General features: G+C 45.4%; 1 protein-coding gene across 4 annotated transcripts in view; it reads right to left on the bottom strand.

Annotated features, from left to right (window-relative positions):
• Positions 1–18,813, bottom strand: part of ARIH1 (ariadne RBR E3 ubiquitin protein ligase 1) — a 475,775-nt gene that overhangs the window by 368,871 nt on the left and 88,091 nt on the right. For all 4 annotated transcript variants that reach the window (XM_069222254.1, XM_069222252.1, XM_069222253.1 and 1 more), the window contains exon 4: positions 15,389–15,481. In XM_069222254.1, the coding sequence (XP_069078355.1) occupies positions 15,389–15,481 (93 nt within the window). The remainder of the gene's footprint in view (positions 1–15,388; positions 15,482–18,813) is intronic.

The raw sequence follows: 18,813 nt of genomic DNA on the forward strand, positions 1-18,813 counted from the left end.
AATAGGTTTTTATATAGAAAAATATCTTTTCTTAGTTTATTTTAAGAACCACAGGTTCAAATTCTACATGTAATATCTCATTTGAAAGGTATTGCAGGTAAGTACTTTAGGAACTTTAAATCATAAAAATTGCATGTATACTTTTCAAGTTATTGACAAATAGCTGTTTTAAAAGTGGACACTTAGTGCAATTTTCACAGTTCCTAGGGGAGGTAAGTTTTGGTTAGTTTTACCAGGTAAGTAAGACACTTACAGGGTTCAGTTCTTGGTCCAAGGTAGCCCACCGTTGGGGGTTCAGAGCAACCCCAAAGTCACCACACCAGCAGCTCAGGGCCGGTCAGGTGCAGAGTTCAAAGTGGTGCCCAAAACACATAGGCTAGAATGGAGAGAAGGGGGTGCCCCGGTTCCGGTCTGCTTGCAGGTAAGTACCCGCGTCTTCGGAGGGCAGACCAGGGGGGTTTTGTAGGGCACCGGGGGGGGACACAAGTCCACACAGAAATTTCACCCTCAGCGGCGCGGGGGCGGCCGGGTGCAGTGTAGGAACAGGCGTCGGGTTCGCAATGTTAGTCTATGAGAGATCTCGGGATCTCTTCAGCGCTGCAGGCAGGCAAGGGGGGGATTCCTCGGGGAAACCTCCACTTGGGCAAGGGCGAGGGATTCCTGGGGGTCACTTCTCCAGTGAAAGTCCGGTCCTTCAGGTCCTGGGGGCTGCGGGTGCAGGGTCTCTCCCAGGCGTCGGGACTTTAGGTTCAAAGAGTCGCGGTCAGGGGAAGCCTCGAGATTCCCTCTGCAGGCGGCGCTGTGGGGGCTCAGGGGGGACAGGTTTTGGTACTCACAGTATTAGAGTAGTCCTGGGGTCCCTCCTGAGGTGTCGGGTCTCCACCAGCCGAGTCGGGGTCGCCGGGTGCAGTGTTGCAAGTCTCACGCTTCTTGCGGGGAGCTTGCAGGGTTCTTTAAAGCTGCTGGAAACAAAGTTGCAGCCTTTCTTGGAGCAGGTCCGCTGTCCTCGGGAGTTTCTTGTCTTTTCGAAGCAGGGGCAGTCCTCAGAGGATGTCGAGGTCGCTGGTCCCTTCGGAAGGCGTCGCTGGAGCAGGATCTTTGGAAGGCAGGAGACAGGCCGGTGAGTTTCTGGAGCCAAGGCAGTTGTCGTCTTCTGGTCTTCCGCTGCAGGGGTTTTCAGCTGGGCAGTCCTTCTTCTTGTAGTTGCAGGAATCTAATTTTCTAGGGTTCAGGGTAGCCCTTAAATACTAAATTTAAGGGCGTGTTTAGGTCTGGGGGGTTAGTAGCCAATGGCTACTAGCCCTGAGGGTGGGTACACCCTCTTTGTGCCTCCTCCCAAGGGGAGGGGGTCACAATCCTAACCCTATTGGGGGAATCCTCCATCTGCAAGATGGAGGATTTCTAAAAGTCAGAGTCACCTCAGCTCAGGACACCTTAGGGGCTGTCCTGACTGGCCAGTGACTCCTCCTTGTTGCTTTCTTTGTTCCCTCCAGCCTTGCCGCCAAAAGTGGGGGCCGTGGCCGGAGGGGGCGGGCAACTCCACTAAGCTGGAGTGCCCTGCTGGGCTGTGACAAAGGGGTGAGCCTTTGAGGCTCACCGCCAGGTGTCACAGCTCCTGCCTGGGGGAGGTGTTAGCATCTCCACCCAGTGCAGGCTTTGTTACTGGCCTCAGAGTGACAAAGGCACTCTCCCCATGGGGCCAGCAACATGTCTCTGGTGTGGCAGGCTGCTGGAACTAGTCAGCCTACACAGACAGTCGGTTAAGTTTCAGGGGGCACCTCTAAGGTGCCCTCTGTGGTGTATTTTACAATAAAATGTACACTGGCATCAGTGTGCATTTATTGTGCTGAGAAGTTTGATACCAAACTTCCCAGTTTTCAGTGTAGCCATTATGGTGCTGTGGAGTTCGTGTTTGACAGACTCCCAGACCATATACTCTTATGGCTACCCTGCACTTACAATGTCTAAGGTTTTGCTTAGACACTGTAGGGGCACAGTGCTCATGCACTGGTACCCTCACCTATGGTATAGTGCACCCTGCCTTAGGGCTGTAAGGCCTGCTAGAGGGGTGTCTTACCTATACTGCATAGGCAGTGAGAGGCTGGCATGGCACCCTGAGGGGAGTGCCATGTCGACTTACTCGTTTTGTTCTCACCAGCACACACAGGCTTGTAAGCAGTGTGTCTGTGCTGAGTGAGGGGTCTCTAGGGTGGCATAATACATGCTACAGCCCTTAGAGACCTTCCCTGGCATCAGGGCCCTTGGTACCAGAGGTACCAGTTACAAGGGACTTATCTGGATGCCAGGGTGTGCCAATTGTGGAAACAATGGTACATTTTAGGTGAAAGAACACTGGTACTGGGGCCTGGTTAGTAGGGTCCCAGCACACTTCTCAGTCAAGTCAGCATCAGTATCAGGCAAAAAGTGGGGGGTAACTGCAACAGGGAGCCATTTCTTTACACAAGCCCCCCCCAGCCCACAGGCCAGGAGACTCAGCCAACGCTGGAAGAGTCTTCCTAGTCTGTCAGGCGAGGAAGAGTAGAGGAAATGGCTGGTTTGTTGCAGGGCCTACTCTGCCTTACATCCTCCTGTTCAGGTCATTCCCTCTGGGGAACTGACCCACTTCCACAGTGATAGGACCTAGTCTGAACTGCCTCCTGTCTGTGCTTTTTATGTCTTCACCCATTCTCTCTATTTTGGTCTTAGAGGTATCCACCTCTGCTAACCTTATCTTGGCCAGGGTTACCCCTAGCCTACCCAGAGAGGTTACCCAGAGCTGGAGTAACCCCACCATGACTAATAGGGTCAGGGGGCCTAACTTGCTATTTGGCATGGGGTCAGACCACCATGCTAAGGATAGTGCAGCCATAAAGGCTAACACCCAGCAGAGGCCACTGACAGCTGTCAGTGCCCAGAACCACACCTTTAGCTCTTCACCTAAAAGGGAAGGGGCTAAGTTACAGGCCTCTTTGGGTTCAGGTTGCCTGTCTGCTGTATTAGAGTGGGGGGTTACCACATCTTGTAGTAAACACCCTTCTTCCACTCTTTCTTCTGTTAGCTGAGGAGCCACCCACTCAGGTTTAACAGTTGCCTGACTAGCCAGGACTTCTTGTGGGTCAGGTTGGACTTTATCAGGGCCATTTTTGGAGTTCTCCCCTACTGGAGCAGAATCTCCTTGGCTTGCTGTAACCTTGGCTAAAGGTTGTCCACCCTTCCTACTCTGTTTTCTTTTCTTCTTCTTCTGGGGCCTGCTTGCATTTACTGCAGAGGCAGGACTTCCAGAATCCTTGGGAGAGGACTGGCACTGGACCAGTTCCTCTCTTGAGCTCTGACTAACCTCTGGGTAGTCATTTCCAAGGAGACAATCAAGGGGGAGGTCTGTACTGACTACTACCCTTCTCCAGCTAAGAGTGCCACCCACTTCTATGGGCACTAAAGCCACAGGCCTCTTAGTGACCCTGTCTAGGCTAACTCTTACCCTGGCAGTCTCACCTGGGATGTACTGGTTTGAGAGCACCAGCCTGTCATGCACAATAGTGTGACTGGCACAAGTGTCTCTCAGGGCAGTGGTTGGGATTCCATTCACCAGTAGGTGGTGGAAGTGTCTACTTCCCCCTGGAATCTCCAACTCACCTGTTGGGCCCTGTTTCCAGTTGAAGGCTATGAAGACCTCCTCATCTGAGGAGTCATCTCCCATGGCTACACTGGTTACCCCTGGAATTTTGTTCTGGGGTTTGTTTTTGGGACAAGAAGTGTCCTTGGTGTGGTGCCCAGACTGTTTACAGTTGTGGCACCATGCCTTAGTGGCATCCCAGTTCTTACCCTGGTACCCACCTTTGTTTTGGGTTGTGTCTTGGGGCCCACCCACCTGTTCTGGTTTTTGGGGGCCTACAGAGGACTCTTTTTCTTTGTTTCTAGTGTCACCCACTTTCTCCTGGGGAGTTTTTGTAACCCCTTTCTTTTGGTCACCCCCAGTGGAAGTTTTGGTTACCCTAGTCTTGACCCAGTGGTCTGCCTTCTTTCCCAATTCTTGGGGAGAAATTGGACCTAGGTCTACCAGATACTGATGCAACTTTTCATTGAAGCAGTTACTTAAAATGTGTTCTTTCATAAACAAATTATAAAGCCCAACATAGTCACACACTTCATTTCCAGTTAACCAACCATCTAGTGTTTTTACTGAGTAGTCTACAAAATCAACCCAGGTCTGGCTCGAGGATTTTTGAGCCCCCCTGAATCTAATTCTATACTCCTCAGTGGAGAATCCAAAGCCCTCAATCAGGGTACCCTTCATGAGGTCATAAGATTCTGCATCTTTTCCAGAGAGTGTGAGGAGTCTATCCCTACACTTTCCAGTGAACATTTCCCAAAGGAGAGCACCCCAGTGAGATCTGTTTACTTTTCTGGTTACACAAGCCCTCTCAAAAGCTGTGAACCATTTGGTGATGTCATCACCATCTTCATATTTTGTTACAATCCCTTTGGGGATTTTTAGGATGTCAGGAGAATCTCTGACCCTATTTAAGTTGCTGCCACCATTGATGGGACCTAGGCCCATCTCTTTTCTTTCCCTTTCTATGGCTAGGAGCTGCTTTTCCAAAGCCAATCTTTTGACCATCCTGGCTAACAGGGGGTCATCTTCACTGAGAGCATCCTCAGTGATTTCAGAAATGCTGGACCCTCCTGTGAGGGAAGCAACATTTCTGACTATCATTTTTGGAGACAGGGCTTGAGAGGCCCTGGTCTCCCTATTTAGGACTGGAAGGGGGGGAATTGCCCTCCAAGTCACTAATTTCTTCCTCTGTGAAGTCATCCTCAGAGGGGTTGGCTTTTTCAAACTCTGCCAACAGCTCCTGGAGCTGAATTTTGGTAGGTCTGGAGCCAATGGTTATTTTCTTTATATTACAGAGAGACCTTAGCTCCCTCATCTTAAGATGGAGGTAAGGTGTGGTGTCGAGTTCCACCACCTGCATCTCTGTATCAGACATTATTCTGCTAAGAGTTGGAATACTTTTTTAAGAATCTAAAACTGTTTCTAGAATCTAATTCAAACTTTTAACAAACTTTTAAACTCTAAAAAGACAATGCTAAACAGGGACTTAACACACAAGGCCCTAGCAGGACTTTTAAGAATTTAGAAAATTTTCAAATTGCAAAAATGAATTTCTAATGACAATTTTAGAATTTGTCGTGTGATCAGGTATTGGCTGAGTAGTCCAGCAAATGCAAAGTCTTGTACCCCACCGCTGATCCACCAATGTAGGAAGTTGGCTCTGTATGTGCTATTTCAAAGTAAGGAATAGCATGCACAGAGTCCAAGGGTTCCCCTTAGAGGTAAAATAGTGGTAAAAATAGATAATACTAATGCTCTATTTTGTGGTAGTGTGGTCGAGCAGTAGGCTTATCCAAGGAGTAGTGTTAAGCATTTGTTGTACATACACAGACAATAAATGAGGTACACACACTCAGAGACAAATCCAGCCAATAGGTTTTTATATAGAAAAATATATTTTCTTAGTTTATTTTAAGAACCACAGGTTCAAATTCTACATGTAATATCTCATTTGAAAGGTATTGCAGGTAAGTACTTTAGGAACTTTAAATCATAAAAATTGCATGTATACTTTTCAAGTTATTGACAAATAGCTGTTTTAAAAGTGGACACTTAGTGCAATTTTCACAGTTCCTAGGGGAGGTAAGTTTTGGTTAGTTTTACCAGGTAAGTAAGACACTTACAGGGTTCAGTTCTTGGTCCAAGGTAGCCCACCGTTGGGGGTTCAGAGCAACCCCAAAGTCACCACACCAGCAGCTCAGGGCCGGTCAGGTGCAGAGTTCAAAGTGGTGCCCAAAACACATAGGCTAGAATGGAGAGAAGGGGGTGCCCCGGTTCCGGTCTGCTTGCAGTAAGTACCCGCGTCTTCGGAGGGCAGACCAGGGGGGTTTTGTAGGGCACCGGGGGGGACACAAGTCCACACAGAAATTTCACCCTCAGCGGCGCGGGGGCGGCCGGGTGCAGTGTAGGAACAGGCGTCGGGTTCGCAATGTTAGTCTATGAGAGATCTCGGGATCTCTTCAGCGCTGCAGGCAGGCAAGGGGGGGATTCCTCGGGGAAACCTCCACTTGGGCAAGGGCGAGGGACTCCTGGGGGTCACTTCTCCAGTGAAAGTCCGGTCCTTCAGGTCCTGGGGGCTGCGGGTGCAGGGTCTCTCCCAGGCGTCGGGACTTTAGGTTCAAAGAGTCGCGGTCAGGGGAAGCCTCGGGATTCCCTCTGCAGGCGGCGCTGTGGGGGCTCAGGGGGGGACAGGTTTTGGTACTCACAGTATTAGAGTAGTCCTGGGGTCCCTCCTGAGGTGTCGGGTCTCCACCAGCCGAGTCGGGGTCGCCGGGTGCAGTGTTGCAAGTCTCACGCTTCTTGCGGGGAGCTTGCAGGGTTCTTTAAAGCTGCTGGAAACAAAGTTGCAGCCTTTCTAGGAGCAGGTCCGCTGTCCTCGGGAGTTTCTTGTCTTTTCGAAGCAGGGGCAGTCCTCAGAGGATGTCGAGGTCGCTGGTCCCTTCGGAAGGCGTCGCTGGAGCAGGATCTTTGGAAGGCAGGAGACAGGCCGGTGAGTTTCTGGAGCCAAGGCAGTTGTCGTCTTCTGGTCTTCCGCTGCAGGGGTTTTCAGCTGGGCAGTCCTTCTTCTTGTAGTTGCAGGAATCTAATTTTCTAGGGTTCAGGGTAGCCCTTAAATACTAAATTTAAGGGCGTGTTTAGGTCTGGGGGGTTAGTAGCCAATGGCTACTAGCCCTGAGGGTGGGTACACCCTCTTTGTGCCTCCTCCCAAGGGGAGGGGGTCACAATCCTAACCCTATTGGGGGAATCCTCCATCTGCAAGATGGAGGATTTCTAAAAGTCAGAGTCACCTCAGCTCAGGACACCTTAGGGGCTGTCCTGACTGGCCAGTGACTCCTCCTTGTTGCTTTCTTTGTTCCCTCCAGCCTTGCCGCCAAAAGTGGGGGCCGTGGCCGGAGGGGGCGGGCAACTCCACTAAGCTGGAGTGCCCTGCTGGGCTGTGACAAAGGGGTGAGCCTTTGAGGCTCACCGCCAGGTGTCACAGCTCCTGCCTGGGGGAGGTGTTAGCATCTCCACCCAGTGCAGGCTTTGTTACTGGCCTCAGAGTGACAAAGGCACTCTCCCCATGGGGCCAGCAACATGTCTCTGGTGTGGCAGGCTGCTGGAACTAGTCAGCCTACACAGACAGTCGGTTAAGTTTCAGGGGGCACCTCTAAGGTGCCCTCTGTGGTGTATTTTACAATAAAATGTACACTGGCATCAGTGTGCATTTATTGTGCTGAGAAGTTTGATACCAAACTTCCCAGTTTTCAGTGTAGCCATTATGGTGCTGTGGAGTTCGTGTTTGACAGACTCCCAGACCATATACTCTTATGGCTACCCTGCACTTACAATGTCTAAGGTTTTGCTTAGACACTGTAGGGGCACAGTGCTCATGCACTGGTACCCTCACCTATGGTATAGTGCACCCTGCCTTAGGGCTGTAAGGCCTGCTAGAGGGGTGTCTTACCTATACTGCATAGGCAGTGAGAGGCTGGCATGGCACCCTGAGGGGAGTGCCATGTCGACTTACTCGTTTTGTTCTCACCAGCACACACAGGCTTGTAAGCAGTGTGTCTGTGCTGAGTGAGGGGTCTCTAGGGTGGCATAATACATGCTACAGCCCTTAGAGACCTTCCCTGGCATCAGGGCCCTTGGTACCAGAGGTACCAGTTACAAGGGACTTATCTGGATGCCAGGGTGTGCCAATTGTGGAAACAATGGTACATTTTAGGTGAAAGAACACTGGTGCTGGGGCCTGGTTAGTAGGGTCCCAGCACACTTCTCAGTCAAGTCAGCATCAGTATCAGGCAAAAAGTGGGGGGTAACTGCAACAGGGAGCCATTTCTTTACACATCTTTTTTGGAAATTAGAAAATATAGTGAGTAAACTCCTGTCCCTATTTGAGATTGTGGCACCAATTTTATTGCGTGTTTGAGTATTAGAGATTGGACCTCTTCTTGCAACAGACTGTGTTCTGTGGATAGTTTGTGTGACCATGGTGGAATATTTGGAGGAGTTTATACCAATTCTAGGCAATAGCCATTGCGGATAATTGATAGTACCCAATTGTCTGTGGTAATATTTTGCCAATTTGTGTGGAACTGTTGTAGTCTCCCCCCCACACAGGAGAGGGGGGCAGCGGAAGGGAATGAGAGAAGTCACTGTTTCGGGTACTGTGGAGGTTGCTTAGAGTCCTGAAATTGCCCTCTATTTCTGGGGTCCTGCCCTCTATATGTGCCCTTAAAACCACCCTGTTGGTAGGTTGGCTTTGCCTGTGATGTGGATGCCTCAGCTGTCTCTGGTCTGAACCCACCTTGAAACTGAGCCCATTGCTTTTGCTGTGTCTGAGAAGAGAGAGAAGAGAGAGAAGAGAGAGAAGAGAGAGAAGAGAGAGAAGAGAGAGAAGAGAGAGAAGAGAGAGAAGAGAGAGAAGAGAGAGAAGAGAGAGAAGAGAGAGAAGAGAGAGAAGAGAGAGAAGAGAGATATTATTTTTTTGTTTTTAAATCGAATGGCATATTTAACACAACCTGCTGTATTTCTGGTTTAAATCCAGAAGATCCGAGCCATGCATGTCTGCGAATTGTGACTGCAGTATTGACACTTCTAGCAGCGGTATCTGCTGCATCTAGGGCAGATCGTATTTGATTGTTAGTAATGGCTTACCCTTCGTCCACTACTTGTGCCCTTTTTTTGGGGCGTTCTTTGGGGAGATGCTGGATTATGTCTTGCATCTCGTCCTAATAGGCTCCGTCATAGCGAGCTAAAAGTGATTGGGAGTTGGCTATCCTCCACTGATTTTCTGCCTGGGATGCAACTCTTTTCCCTGCGGCATCAAATTTCCTGTTCTCCTTATCAGGTGGGGGGGGCGCACCTCCTGATGATGGACTGTTTGCCCTTTTCCTGGCAGCGCTAACTACCACAGAATCTGGAGGTACCTGATGGGTGATGTAATCAGGGTCGGAAAGTGCAGGTTTATATTTTATCTCTACACTAGGTGTTACTATACGCGCCTTAACAGGTTCACTAAATATCTGATCCGCGTGTTTTACCATGCCTGGGAGCATGGGAAGGCATTGATATTTAGAGTGTGTTGAGGATAGGGTGTTAAATAAGAAAGCCTCTTCTATGGGTTCTGTATGCATGGTGACACCATGATATGCTGCAGCCCTAGCTTTAACTTGGTTGTAGACGGTGCTATCCTCAGGTGGTGATGGTCTAGAGGGATAGCTGTCTGGATCATTACTAGGAATGTGATCTGGATCATAAAAAGGTCCCACGGATCCACACTGTCTTGTTGTGAGTCATAAGAGTGAGTGGGTGAATGCACTGGTGTAGGACTAGTAGGAGAGGTAGGTGTGGAGAGGGAGGAGAAGATTGAGGAGGTGGTGGTTTCTCCTTCTGCACTTTTGCTGGAGGCTGCATGGTGCCCAATTCCTCCTGAAAGGCTAGCTTCCTTTTTGTTTTCAAAGGAGGTGCTGTTTGAATTCTCCCAGTTTCCTTATGGATGTGGATCCTGGACTGCCTTTCATCCATAACTTCAAGTATTGGTTGTAATTCAAACTCCTCTTCAGAGGTTTTGTGGCTTTCTTGAAGTCTTTTTGAAAGTCCATGTTCCTCTGTATAAGTTTGCCTTTTCTGTTCCGAAACATGCTTTTTCGGGATCGAAAAAGATGTTGCAGACAAAGGTTTCATCTCCGAAAGGGGTTTTCTAATCTTCAACTCTGAAAAATTGTGTTTACTGGAGTCTGACACCGAGCTTTTTGTTGCCTCCGATGTTTTCAGAGGAGTGGCCTTTTTCAGTACTGAACTGGAAAGCTGGTCACCACTAGTCTTTTTTTGGGCCGAGCCATGGCCTTCCGGCAGTGGCGTACCCAAGGCCTTGTGTTTTTTCTTTTTTATGGTACAGGGGCAGACATACTCACATGTTGTGCTGCCGTGACCGGTCTGTCTTCTTCTGATTCCTGTTCGGATTCGGAATCTCGAACAGAGACCGCTGATTGCATCAGTTCTTCCTCTACGTCGAGATGTTCACTGCTTCTCGACGCCATTTCGAGACTTCGTGCCCTCCTGACTCGAAGAGTCTTTTTCGATCGGAAAGATTGACAGGCCTCACAATTTTCTTCCCGATGATCCGGGGAAAGGCAAAGGTTGCAAACCAGATCCTGGTCTGTGTACGGATATTTTGCATGGCAACGCAGGCAGAATGGGAATGGAGTCCGGTCAATGAGGCTTTCCACGCGGTCGGCCCGAATAGGCCCGAGTTGGGCGCGCGCCCCAAAGGGCGAACAAAGTTGTTTTCCCAACGGTACTGCTGTGTCGGTGGAAGATATCAACCTGATCGAGACAATACCAAAAAAAAGAGTTTTACAGAGTTTTCTGAATCGAAATCTCGGAGCGAAAAGAAACACGTCCAAACCCGACGGCGGAAAGAAAACAATCTAACAATGGAGTCGATGCCCATGCACAATGGAACCAAAGAGGAGTAACTCAATCTCGTGACTCGAAAACACTTCTTAGAAGAAAAACAACTTGTAACACTCAGAGCACAACACTAGATGGCAGAACGCACAGCATGTGTATCTGCAGCTACACATGCCATCGAATATATATACACATATATACATATATATATATATATATATATATATGCATACATACACACGTGTATATATACACATACATTTACACACAGAAAATGCTACTTACTCTGTTAGCATCTATTTGTAGCATTTAGTGCTGTAGATTCACATGTTTAGCATACTCCTATCTAGTGAAGGCCTCGGGCATTTGCAAATTGTTTTTCTTCAAAGTTGTCTCAAATATTATGTAGGGTGCTACTAGTATTAATATGTAAAGGCATTGACTGGACATTACAGACTATTACGGGTTTCAGTGCGTTTTGAGATTCTGCCACAAACCACCTCGCTGAGTAAGCCATGTACTGCTTGACTTTGCTACCCAGAGGTAACGTGAAAAACCCGATCTTCAGGTTTTGTCCAAAATTGGGGTAAAGCACTGGGACACCAGTGGTTTGGGAATCATTTTTATACTTCAACACAGTAAATCCTTATTGCACTGGGAAGCCTGAAAAGGCTCTCATATTCAGTAAATTAAAATCGGTTAAATAACATGAAAACTAATATCCAATATAAAAAAGATGAGCAGATTCCAATGGTAATTGCTGCCAATACCAGTGCAGCACTCGCGTTCTTCCATCTCATCTTTGTCAATGGCGCTGCGCTTTTTCCTGAACAATGACTAAGGTTAATCGAAGTATGGACCCTATCTGGAAACGTATTTTCGAGATGTAAGACTCCTAGTTTCTCACTGACCGTTGCAATTGTAAAGTGATGTTTGTACTTATGAGCTACCCAGTGCACTCACAGGCTCCAGTGACAATGGTGCAGGAGTTAATGGACCCTCGAGGAAAGCAGAATTTACCTTTGGTAAAAAATATTTGACAAAGGACCTAATGGTCATTATTGGGGATTCGATTCACCTTAACAAGTTTGATCTACCACATATTGTTCTGAGAGAGGTTGGTGAACCAGGCTACTGTGATGTCGTATCCAAAGTTAAGAAGCAAGCTGACAATGCAAGTCTTGCAACTCTGTGCTACAAAATGGGTACTTGCAAGCACATGTACATAAATAGTGCACCCTTGCGGGAAACGAGGGGAGGGGTGTTAAATCAGAGGCTCTCAAATCAGAATTAAGAGGCTGCTGGAGTGACTATCTCCACCTAATCCTCAATTATTCTTACCAAGATCCAAAGGGCTTCATCCTGCCACAAAGCTGATGCTCTCTTGCAGTACGGGCCATACCTTTAACATGGAAAGAAGCTAGGTGCTTAGATGAACTGCTGCACTTAAACTCACCAGACAAATGGGGCTCTGAGATTATACCAGCACATAGTATACACTCCCTGAAACTAGTACTCAATGTCATCTGTGTAGGTGGAAGGCGATTAATTGTCAATTAGAAAATGGGGAACAATTATGGTACAGCATAATTGTTTGAAGTTTTTTTTCCAGTGATGTTTGTGGTGCTGTCGTTCCACTTAACTTGAGAATAAGGGATGGCCAGAACGAAGGATTAAAACAAGACCACTCATACAGACATTGCAGTCGATGAAATCACACTGGTAAATTTTGAAACTTGTTTCGAAAGTGGGTGCTTCTGATCAACAGAATAGTGGCAATAACTCTTGCAGTTTGAAATAGCTATTCGTATTAGAGTCCATAGATGCATAACAACAAAGTGGCACTGTGCTGTTTATTAGTGAATTCAATCCTCGATCTACTTTATACACCCAGGTTCCTCCAGTCATCGACTCGCACACCAATGCTTCATTCACAATGAACCACATGGCAAATTCTATGTCACTTACGATTAGCAAGTGTTTTGCGATCAGTTTCTCATAGCAGCAATTAGGTAAATGTAGTGAAAGATTTTTTTGCATTCCTGATTCTGAACTGCAGTGATTTTCATTGAAGATATAAGCATGTGCGTAATTCCCCACTGAACGTGGGCAACCCAAAACACAAACCATATATTAACAGTACAAATCAGGTAAAAAAATAAAAAAAAAAACCTTGTATAGTTCAAGTACCTTTCAAAGCTTAACCAATCCATTTTTTCCTGGAATTAACAGACAGCCACATGAACCATCTTACAAAACTACACTTCTGCATCTGAACTTACAATTGTCAATTAAGAGGGGAAAAAAAAGAAGTCTGATAAGCTTAAAATTAGCAGATATGGGAAAAAAGGCAGTCTGTGCCTTCAGCTGGAGTGGAAGGTTATTGAAAAATACTGGGAGAAGTCTAGATTGATTTTATGTAAAATTCTGAAAAACACCTTGAGTAAAAAATGGCAAGGCAAGTTCTAATGGAATGAAAAACTAACGAGTTCTTCACTCCAATAGGACTGCTATTTTACTAGCTTCATGCAGAAGCGATGATCAAGAACTTCTAGTCCTGCTGGAGCTACTCCCTCTAGTGTCTAAAGTGACGGCCCTTCGTCTTAGGCTCATCTTTATATGCTGTCTCTTTTCCTACATTTCTGTCAAGCTGATGAAGATCGCATTGGAGGATTAGTATCTACAGGAGATGGAACAGACAGACTCTCAGGACCTCAAGGTACTTGTCAGTCATCTTCCACTGGCAGTATTGGTAGGGACACCTCTGTAGAAGTCTACAGATCAGGAGAATATGGGACATCAACACAAAATCACAGAAAAAAAATAGAATCCTAAAAAAAGGACTAAAAATCAAATAAAGCTTAGAAAAACACATCTACAAAAAAATTAAGGTTTTCAGCTTTAAAAAAAAAACGCCTTAGAAAACAGTGTCTGGTGAACTAGAAAAACATGTTTTCCACTGACCCTGCAGTGCATGGGGGAGGAAGGCTAGGAGTCTCTGGAGTGCCTTAAAGGTGCAGTGTCTAAATGGCATGCTCCTGTGCTCAGCCTATTAGAAGCTACTCTTTTTCTTTATTTAGGTTCTTTAAAAAAAAAAAAAAAAAATCCAGAACAGTAGTGCTTTTGCTCGACACTCCACTGCCGACTTGGCTAATTGGATAACATTTTGAAAATAAAATTTAAAAAATGTATAAACATATAAAATGCTGCTTCTTCACAGATTTTCTTTTGTAGATATTTCTAAAAAAAAACTTTGTTTCAGGGATCCTGCACATGCAGAGATTCTATCATCTACGAAATTGCACAATTGGGACCTACATATCCTCTAGTGATACACATGCTTTTCAGAGGCCATTTTGGGTATCATATTTGTCCAGATTAAATTAAGTGCCAATGTACTTAGTCCCTTACATGCTTTAATCAGAATTGAAAGGGATTGGCACAAGTATATAAAAACTAATGGAGCGACTATAACTTCATTTGCCACAGCTAAGCCTATTTGGAAGGTTACTGATCCCCAGGATGCCCTCTAATTACTAGAAACATTGTATTTCAACAAGTTAAATACGTTTTGCGGGATCATGGTATACTTCGACACTAAAATATTTTAAATGCTGCGGTGTGTACATCATCATGTTGTCGAAGTCCAACTCTTTGTTAGCAAACAAGATTTCGGGAGATAATTGTTCTAGCCTTTGGCTTGCAATGCTCCATCTATAAGGTTAGAATGTAACTGAGGTGCCTTAGATTACACATTACTATTCATAAATAATGAAACCAAGTGTGGAAAAAAAAAAAAAACTGATGAAGTCAGACATTCCGCACAAAACATTTGCCATCTTGGACATTTTGAATTTGTGGACCTAGAAAAATCAAAGCACTGCATGGCTTAGGCATTCAGCCTTGAGAGACCAAACAGTGAACAGCCAGCTTACTTATTAATTGGTAATTTGACACTTCATAACAGTGTAGCTTGGACCAAATTGGTATAATGTGTATCCTTGACCATGATCATTATGTTTTAGTCTTTTAATTGCATAAGGGAATAAGTACTGGACAACTGGTCCATATAAATTCAATAAAACACATTTCAAAAAGTTAACATCAATATTTAAAAGTTTTTTTTTATTTTATTTTTTTAAGTGTATTCATTTATAGATTCCAAAAAGTTGAGGTACTCAATTTGGCAAAGAGGACTGAGACAGCTACGGTTTCCATTTTGGAACAATAAGTTGAGTGCCAATGAAAATGTAAACATCTCGTCTAACATTTTCTTCAAAAATGCTTTTCTATATTAGCTAAAGCTCTGGCATTTAAGTAAACAAGCAAATTAGAGTCCATTACCGTACCAAAAAAGCAATTACCACTATCTGAATTATTGTTTCTCCTAGGTTTTATATGGCTATCTGCAATTGTTAAAATTGCTGTCATTTTTAAAGCAAAGGGCGCTAAAGCTAGGCCAGGGACAATGTTAAGAATGCTCTAATTTCAACATCCTTTCTATGTTGACTAAAAAGGACAACAAGAATGTATTTCATGTTTCTGCTACCTGGCAACTTCTACTGCGTTTCTTAAAAAAACTTGATACTTCCATTGCCCTTGCCACCATCTCTAAGAGGGTTTGGTTTGACCCCATTTTTTGTTCTTCTACAGAAATTCTTAATTTACAGGTGCATTACCAGCCACCAGCAAATGAAGTTCATCCAGTATTCTTCAGTAAAAAAATAAAATAAAAATAAGTGCGCTATGACTGGACCCTGAACTAAGTCACTGAATGACTTCCATTGTGGAATAGCTAATGTTTGTTTAAAGCATATCCCTTCAGTTTGAAGACCATCTACCTGGTCACCTGAAACAAGTATTTAAATAGCATACCTGTCCCATGCCTTCCTCGATAATTTTGGTGGTTAAATATTCACTCCAGCACTGCATACAGAACTTGTGCCCACACTCCAGGCCTGTAAAGTACTGCAAGACAAAAATAAATAAATATGGGTGGAGTTATAGGTACTGTTGAACACTTGATGGAAGCAATCATTAATCTAAACAATCTTAACCCCCACCTCAATTAGCCAAATACTTCCAACCCTTCTCTAACAACCTAGTGTGGAACTGAAAATACAGATTATAAGACTAACAAAGGGCATAACGCACATAGCATCGAAAGTAACACAAATTAAATTTCACTGGTCTATCTTAAAAATATCAAACTATAGAAATGACTGTACAACTTCAAGTCAAAAAAGCTAAAAAAATTAAATAAAAAAATAAAAAACATTGGAAACAATCTTTGGACAACCGCTGTATGCCAGTAGAGAACAAATTGCCTATTTTTGGTAGCCTTCTTTCTTGTTGATACTTTAACCACTGATTTCTCGCCTTGTGAATAATGTACCATGCCCTAGACTGGGTCCAAAAACTCTAAAAGCAGTGCTCGTGCATGCTGGTAGGAGGCATCCTGCGACTCTGCATCAACTAAATTCCACTTATGAAATGATGAGTGGAGACCCACATAAGCGCAACTCATACCTACGGACATCAGGTTTCTTTCGGAAGATTGTCATCCGACTCGGAGCCTATCATAAAATCGGAGAGATCAATGGGCAGATTTCTAAAATGTGATCATTTAGATGGAATAAATAGACCATTCAACAGAACGGAGAGGTGAAAGGGCAGCAAGTAATCAGAGGTTTGATAGATTATTTACCAGATAAAGTGTTACTGAAGGTAAATATCTTGTTCTTCTGATGGATACTTCTACCCGCAGATTCCTCACCTTGTGCACAGATATAAAAGCAGGATCTTCCTAGGTGGTGGGTCTGTGGAATGGCTCCGACCAAAAAGTCCTGCAACACCAAACAAGCAGAACACTCATTCTCGTGGACTGGAAGAACAAGTTACTTACCTTGGTAGTCCTCTTTCTGGTAGAGACTATCGAGCTGCAGATTACTCACTTTGTGAGTATACCCCAAGCGCCAGACTGGATCTGGAAACATTTTCTAGAGTATCTGTAAGCCGCCAGGTGGCAAAATGCGGCTCCACACGGATGCCATTCTGCTCTGGAAGTACGTGTGGGGTGCATATATTGGCCACACCCCTGAACCCGGACATCAGTTGCTTTCACGACTGTCTGAACCTCCAAACGTGGAGCCCCAAAAACAAACTGATGAACCAGTTTGCAGATTCCTAGATTTGGCATCCTATTAATGAGTAGAGTCCAATCAGACTGGGAGGGTGAGAGGGCAGGTGAGGAATCTGTGGCTAGTCTCTAGCAGAAAGTGTTATCAGAGTAGCTAACTTGTTCTGATATAGACTGCTGCAGATTACTCACCATGTGAATGAATACCAAAGCAGTACTTAAGGGGAAATGGGCTGTGAATGGACTCAAACCAGAAAGTCCTATAGGACCGAGCAGGTAAAGTGCCCTTCTCTGCAGACTTGGCTGTCCAGGCAATAATGCTTCATGAACATATGGAGGGATGCAGACATAGCCCCTTGGCAGATGTCTAGTGCAGGGACTCTGCATGCCAACTCGGTGGTAGCAGCGCTGGCCCTGGTGGAATGGGAACACAGCAATCCAGGAGGCTGCTCTTTTGCAAATGTGTAACGATCTTAAAGGAACAATCCAGCGTGAGATGGTACACTTTAGCACCACCATGCCTTTCTTTGCTCCAGAAAACACCACAAAGAGCAGCTCGTCCCTTCTGTGGTCTTTGGTATGATGAGGGCCACTGGAATTATGAGATTGTGCAGATGCTGCTATTTAAACATAATTATAGGTTTGCCGCATAAATCATCATCAGATGCATAATTTGAAGATCTTATAAAAAGAAATTGTTTTCAGAGGTGCAAAAGTTACTAAAAACACAGCAACACATGTTGCTGCGCAGTGGAAGGCTCCTTGCAAAGGTTAACTTGTCACCTTTTCTGTAGCTTATTGCTATATTTGGGTATGAAACTGGTTCTAAAGCAGTGCAACTAATGCTCAGACAGTGTTAAGTAAAAAAATGACAAAAAAAAATAAGTTCAAAAATGAGCAACATAATGCCACATATGCCTTTTCTTGCCACATAAATTGCTCAATCTGTTGCATAATTTGGCCTACCCCTGCCACACAGTTCCAGTGGCCCTGGGCATGATTGATGTAGAAGCTTAGCTCTCTCATAAGGTCAAAGAAATTATGTCTCCACAGAAGGGTGAGGCAGAGCATAGAAAGCTGGCAGAGTGATGTTTGACCTACGTTGAACAGGGACACAACTTTCAGTAGAAAGGATGCCAGAGTACGCAGAACCAGGAGGGAGGTATGGTGGATGAATATAGAGCCTAAAATGCACTCATATGCTGGGGTGATGGCAATTAGGAAGACATTTTTAAAAGATGAGAAGCTGCAGGGGACAGCTGTGGAGTGGCTTGAACGGAGAACACACTAAATAAGTAAGGAAGAAATTGAGGTCCTACTGGGACATTACAAAAGAAGGGGCAAAACATATGCTGTAAACCGTTCAAAAACCACATCATAACCAGTGATTTAAACAATGAGGCAATCGTACAAAGGCCAAAAGATACTCTAAGTGCCCAAAGCAAGATCTTGCCAGGCGAGAGACAAAAAGTATCAGAAAATTGGCGCCAGAGTGGGACAATTTGGTTTGCCATGCGCTGCACTAAACCACAAACTGGTCCAGAAACAGGAGTATACTGTCTGTCGCGGGACACCTGACTGCGAAGATGACCATCTATCGTGGGGGGTGGGAGTGGGTTATAGACTGAAGGCACGGACCTTGCGCTGCTCAACTCCATGCCTGAAAGTGGAGAACTCAATTTTTCTGCTGCAACAGCAGGCCCTTCCAGAGGAGAAGCCTGATAGGAGGGCAGATGCTCAAACCTAGGAATTCTTGGTACAATACTCTTCATGACAAACCCAGAACCACAAGGAAGACTTATGCCCATTTGGCCCTTATTTCCTTGAGAACTCATTGGAAGAGTGGTATTGGTGGAAAGGATTACAGAGTCCAGAGTTCCACTTGAGGCAGAACGTATCTCAGAGCAAGAGATGCCTTGGAAACTCAAAAAGTGGAGACACTGCAAGTTTGTCGGTGGAGAACAGATCGAGCCAAAGTACTCCCTATTCACAGAAGAGACCTTGCACCACCTCTGGCTGTAATAGCCACTTGTGATCCACTAGTGCTAACAGCAGAGTCCGTCCGTGCAAGGGCAGAATCAGCCTGGTCCCCAAACAAGCAAGTCCCATTGAATGGCATGTCCATCAGAGGGGAGTGGACGCCGCCCAACAACCCAGTTAA

This window comes from Pleurodeles waltl, chromosome 3_1, assembly GCF_031143425.1.
Source record: "Pleurodeles waltl isolate 20211129_DDA chromosome 3_1, aPleWal1.hap1.20221129, whole genome shotgun sequence".
NCBI lineage: Eukaryota > Metazoa > Chordata > Amphibia > Caudata > Salamandridae > Pleurodeles > Pleurodeles waltl.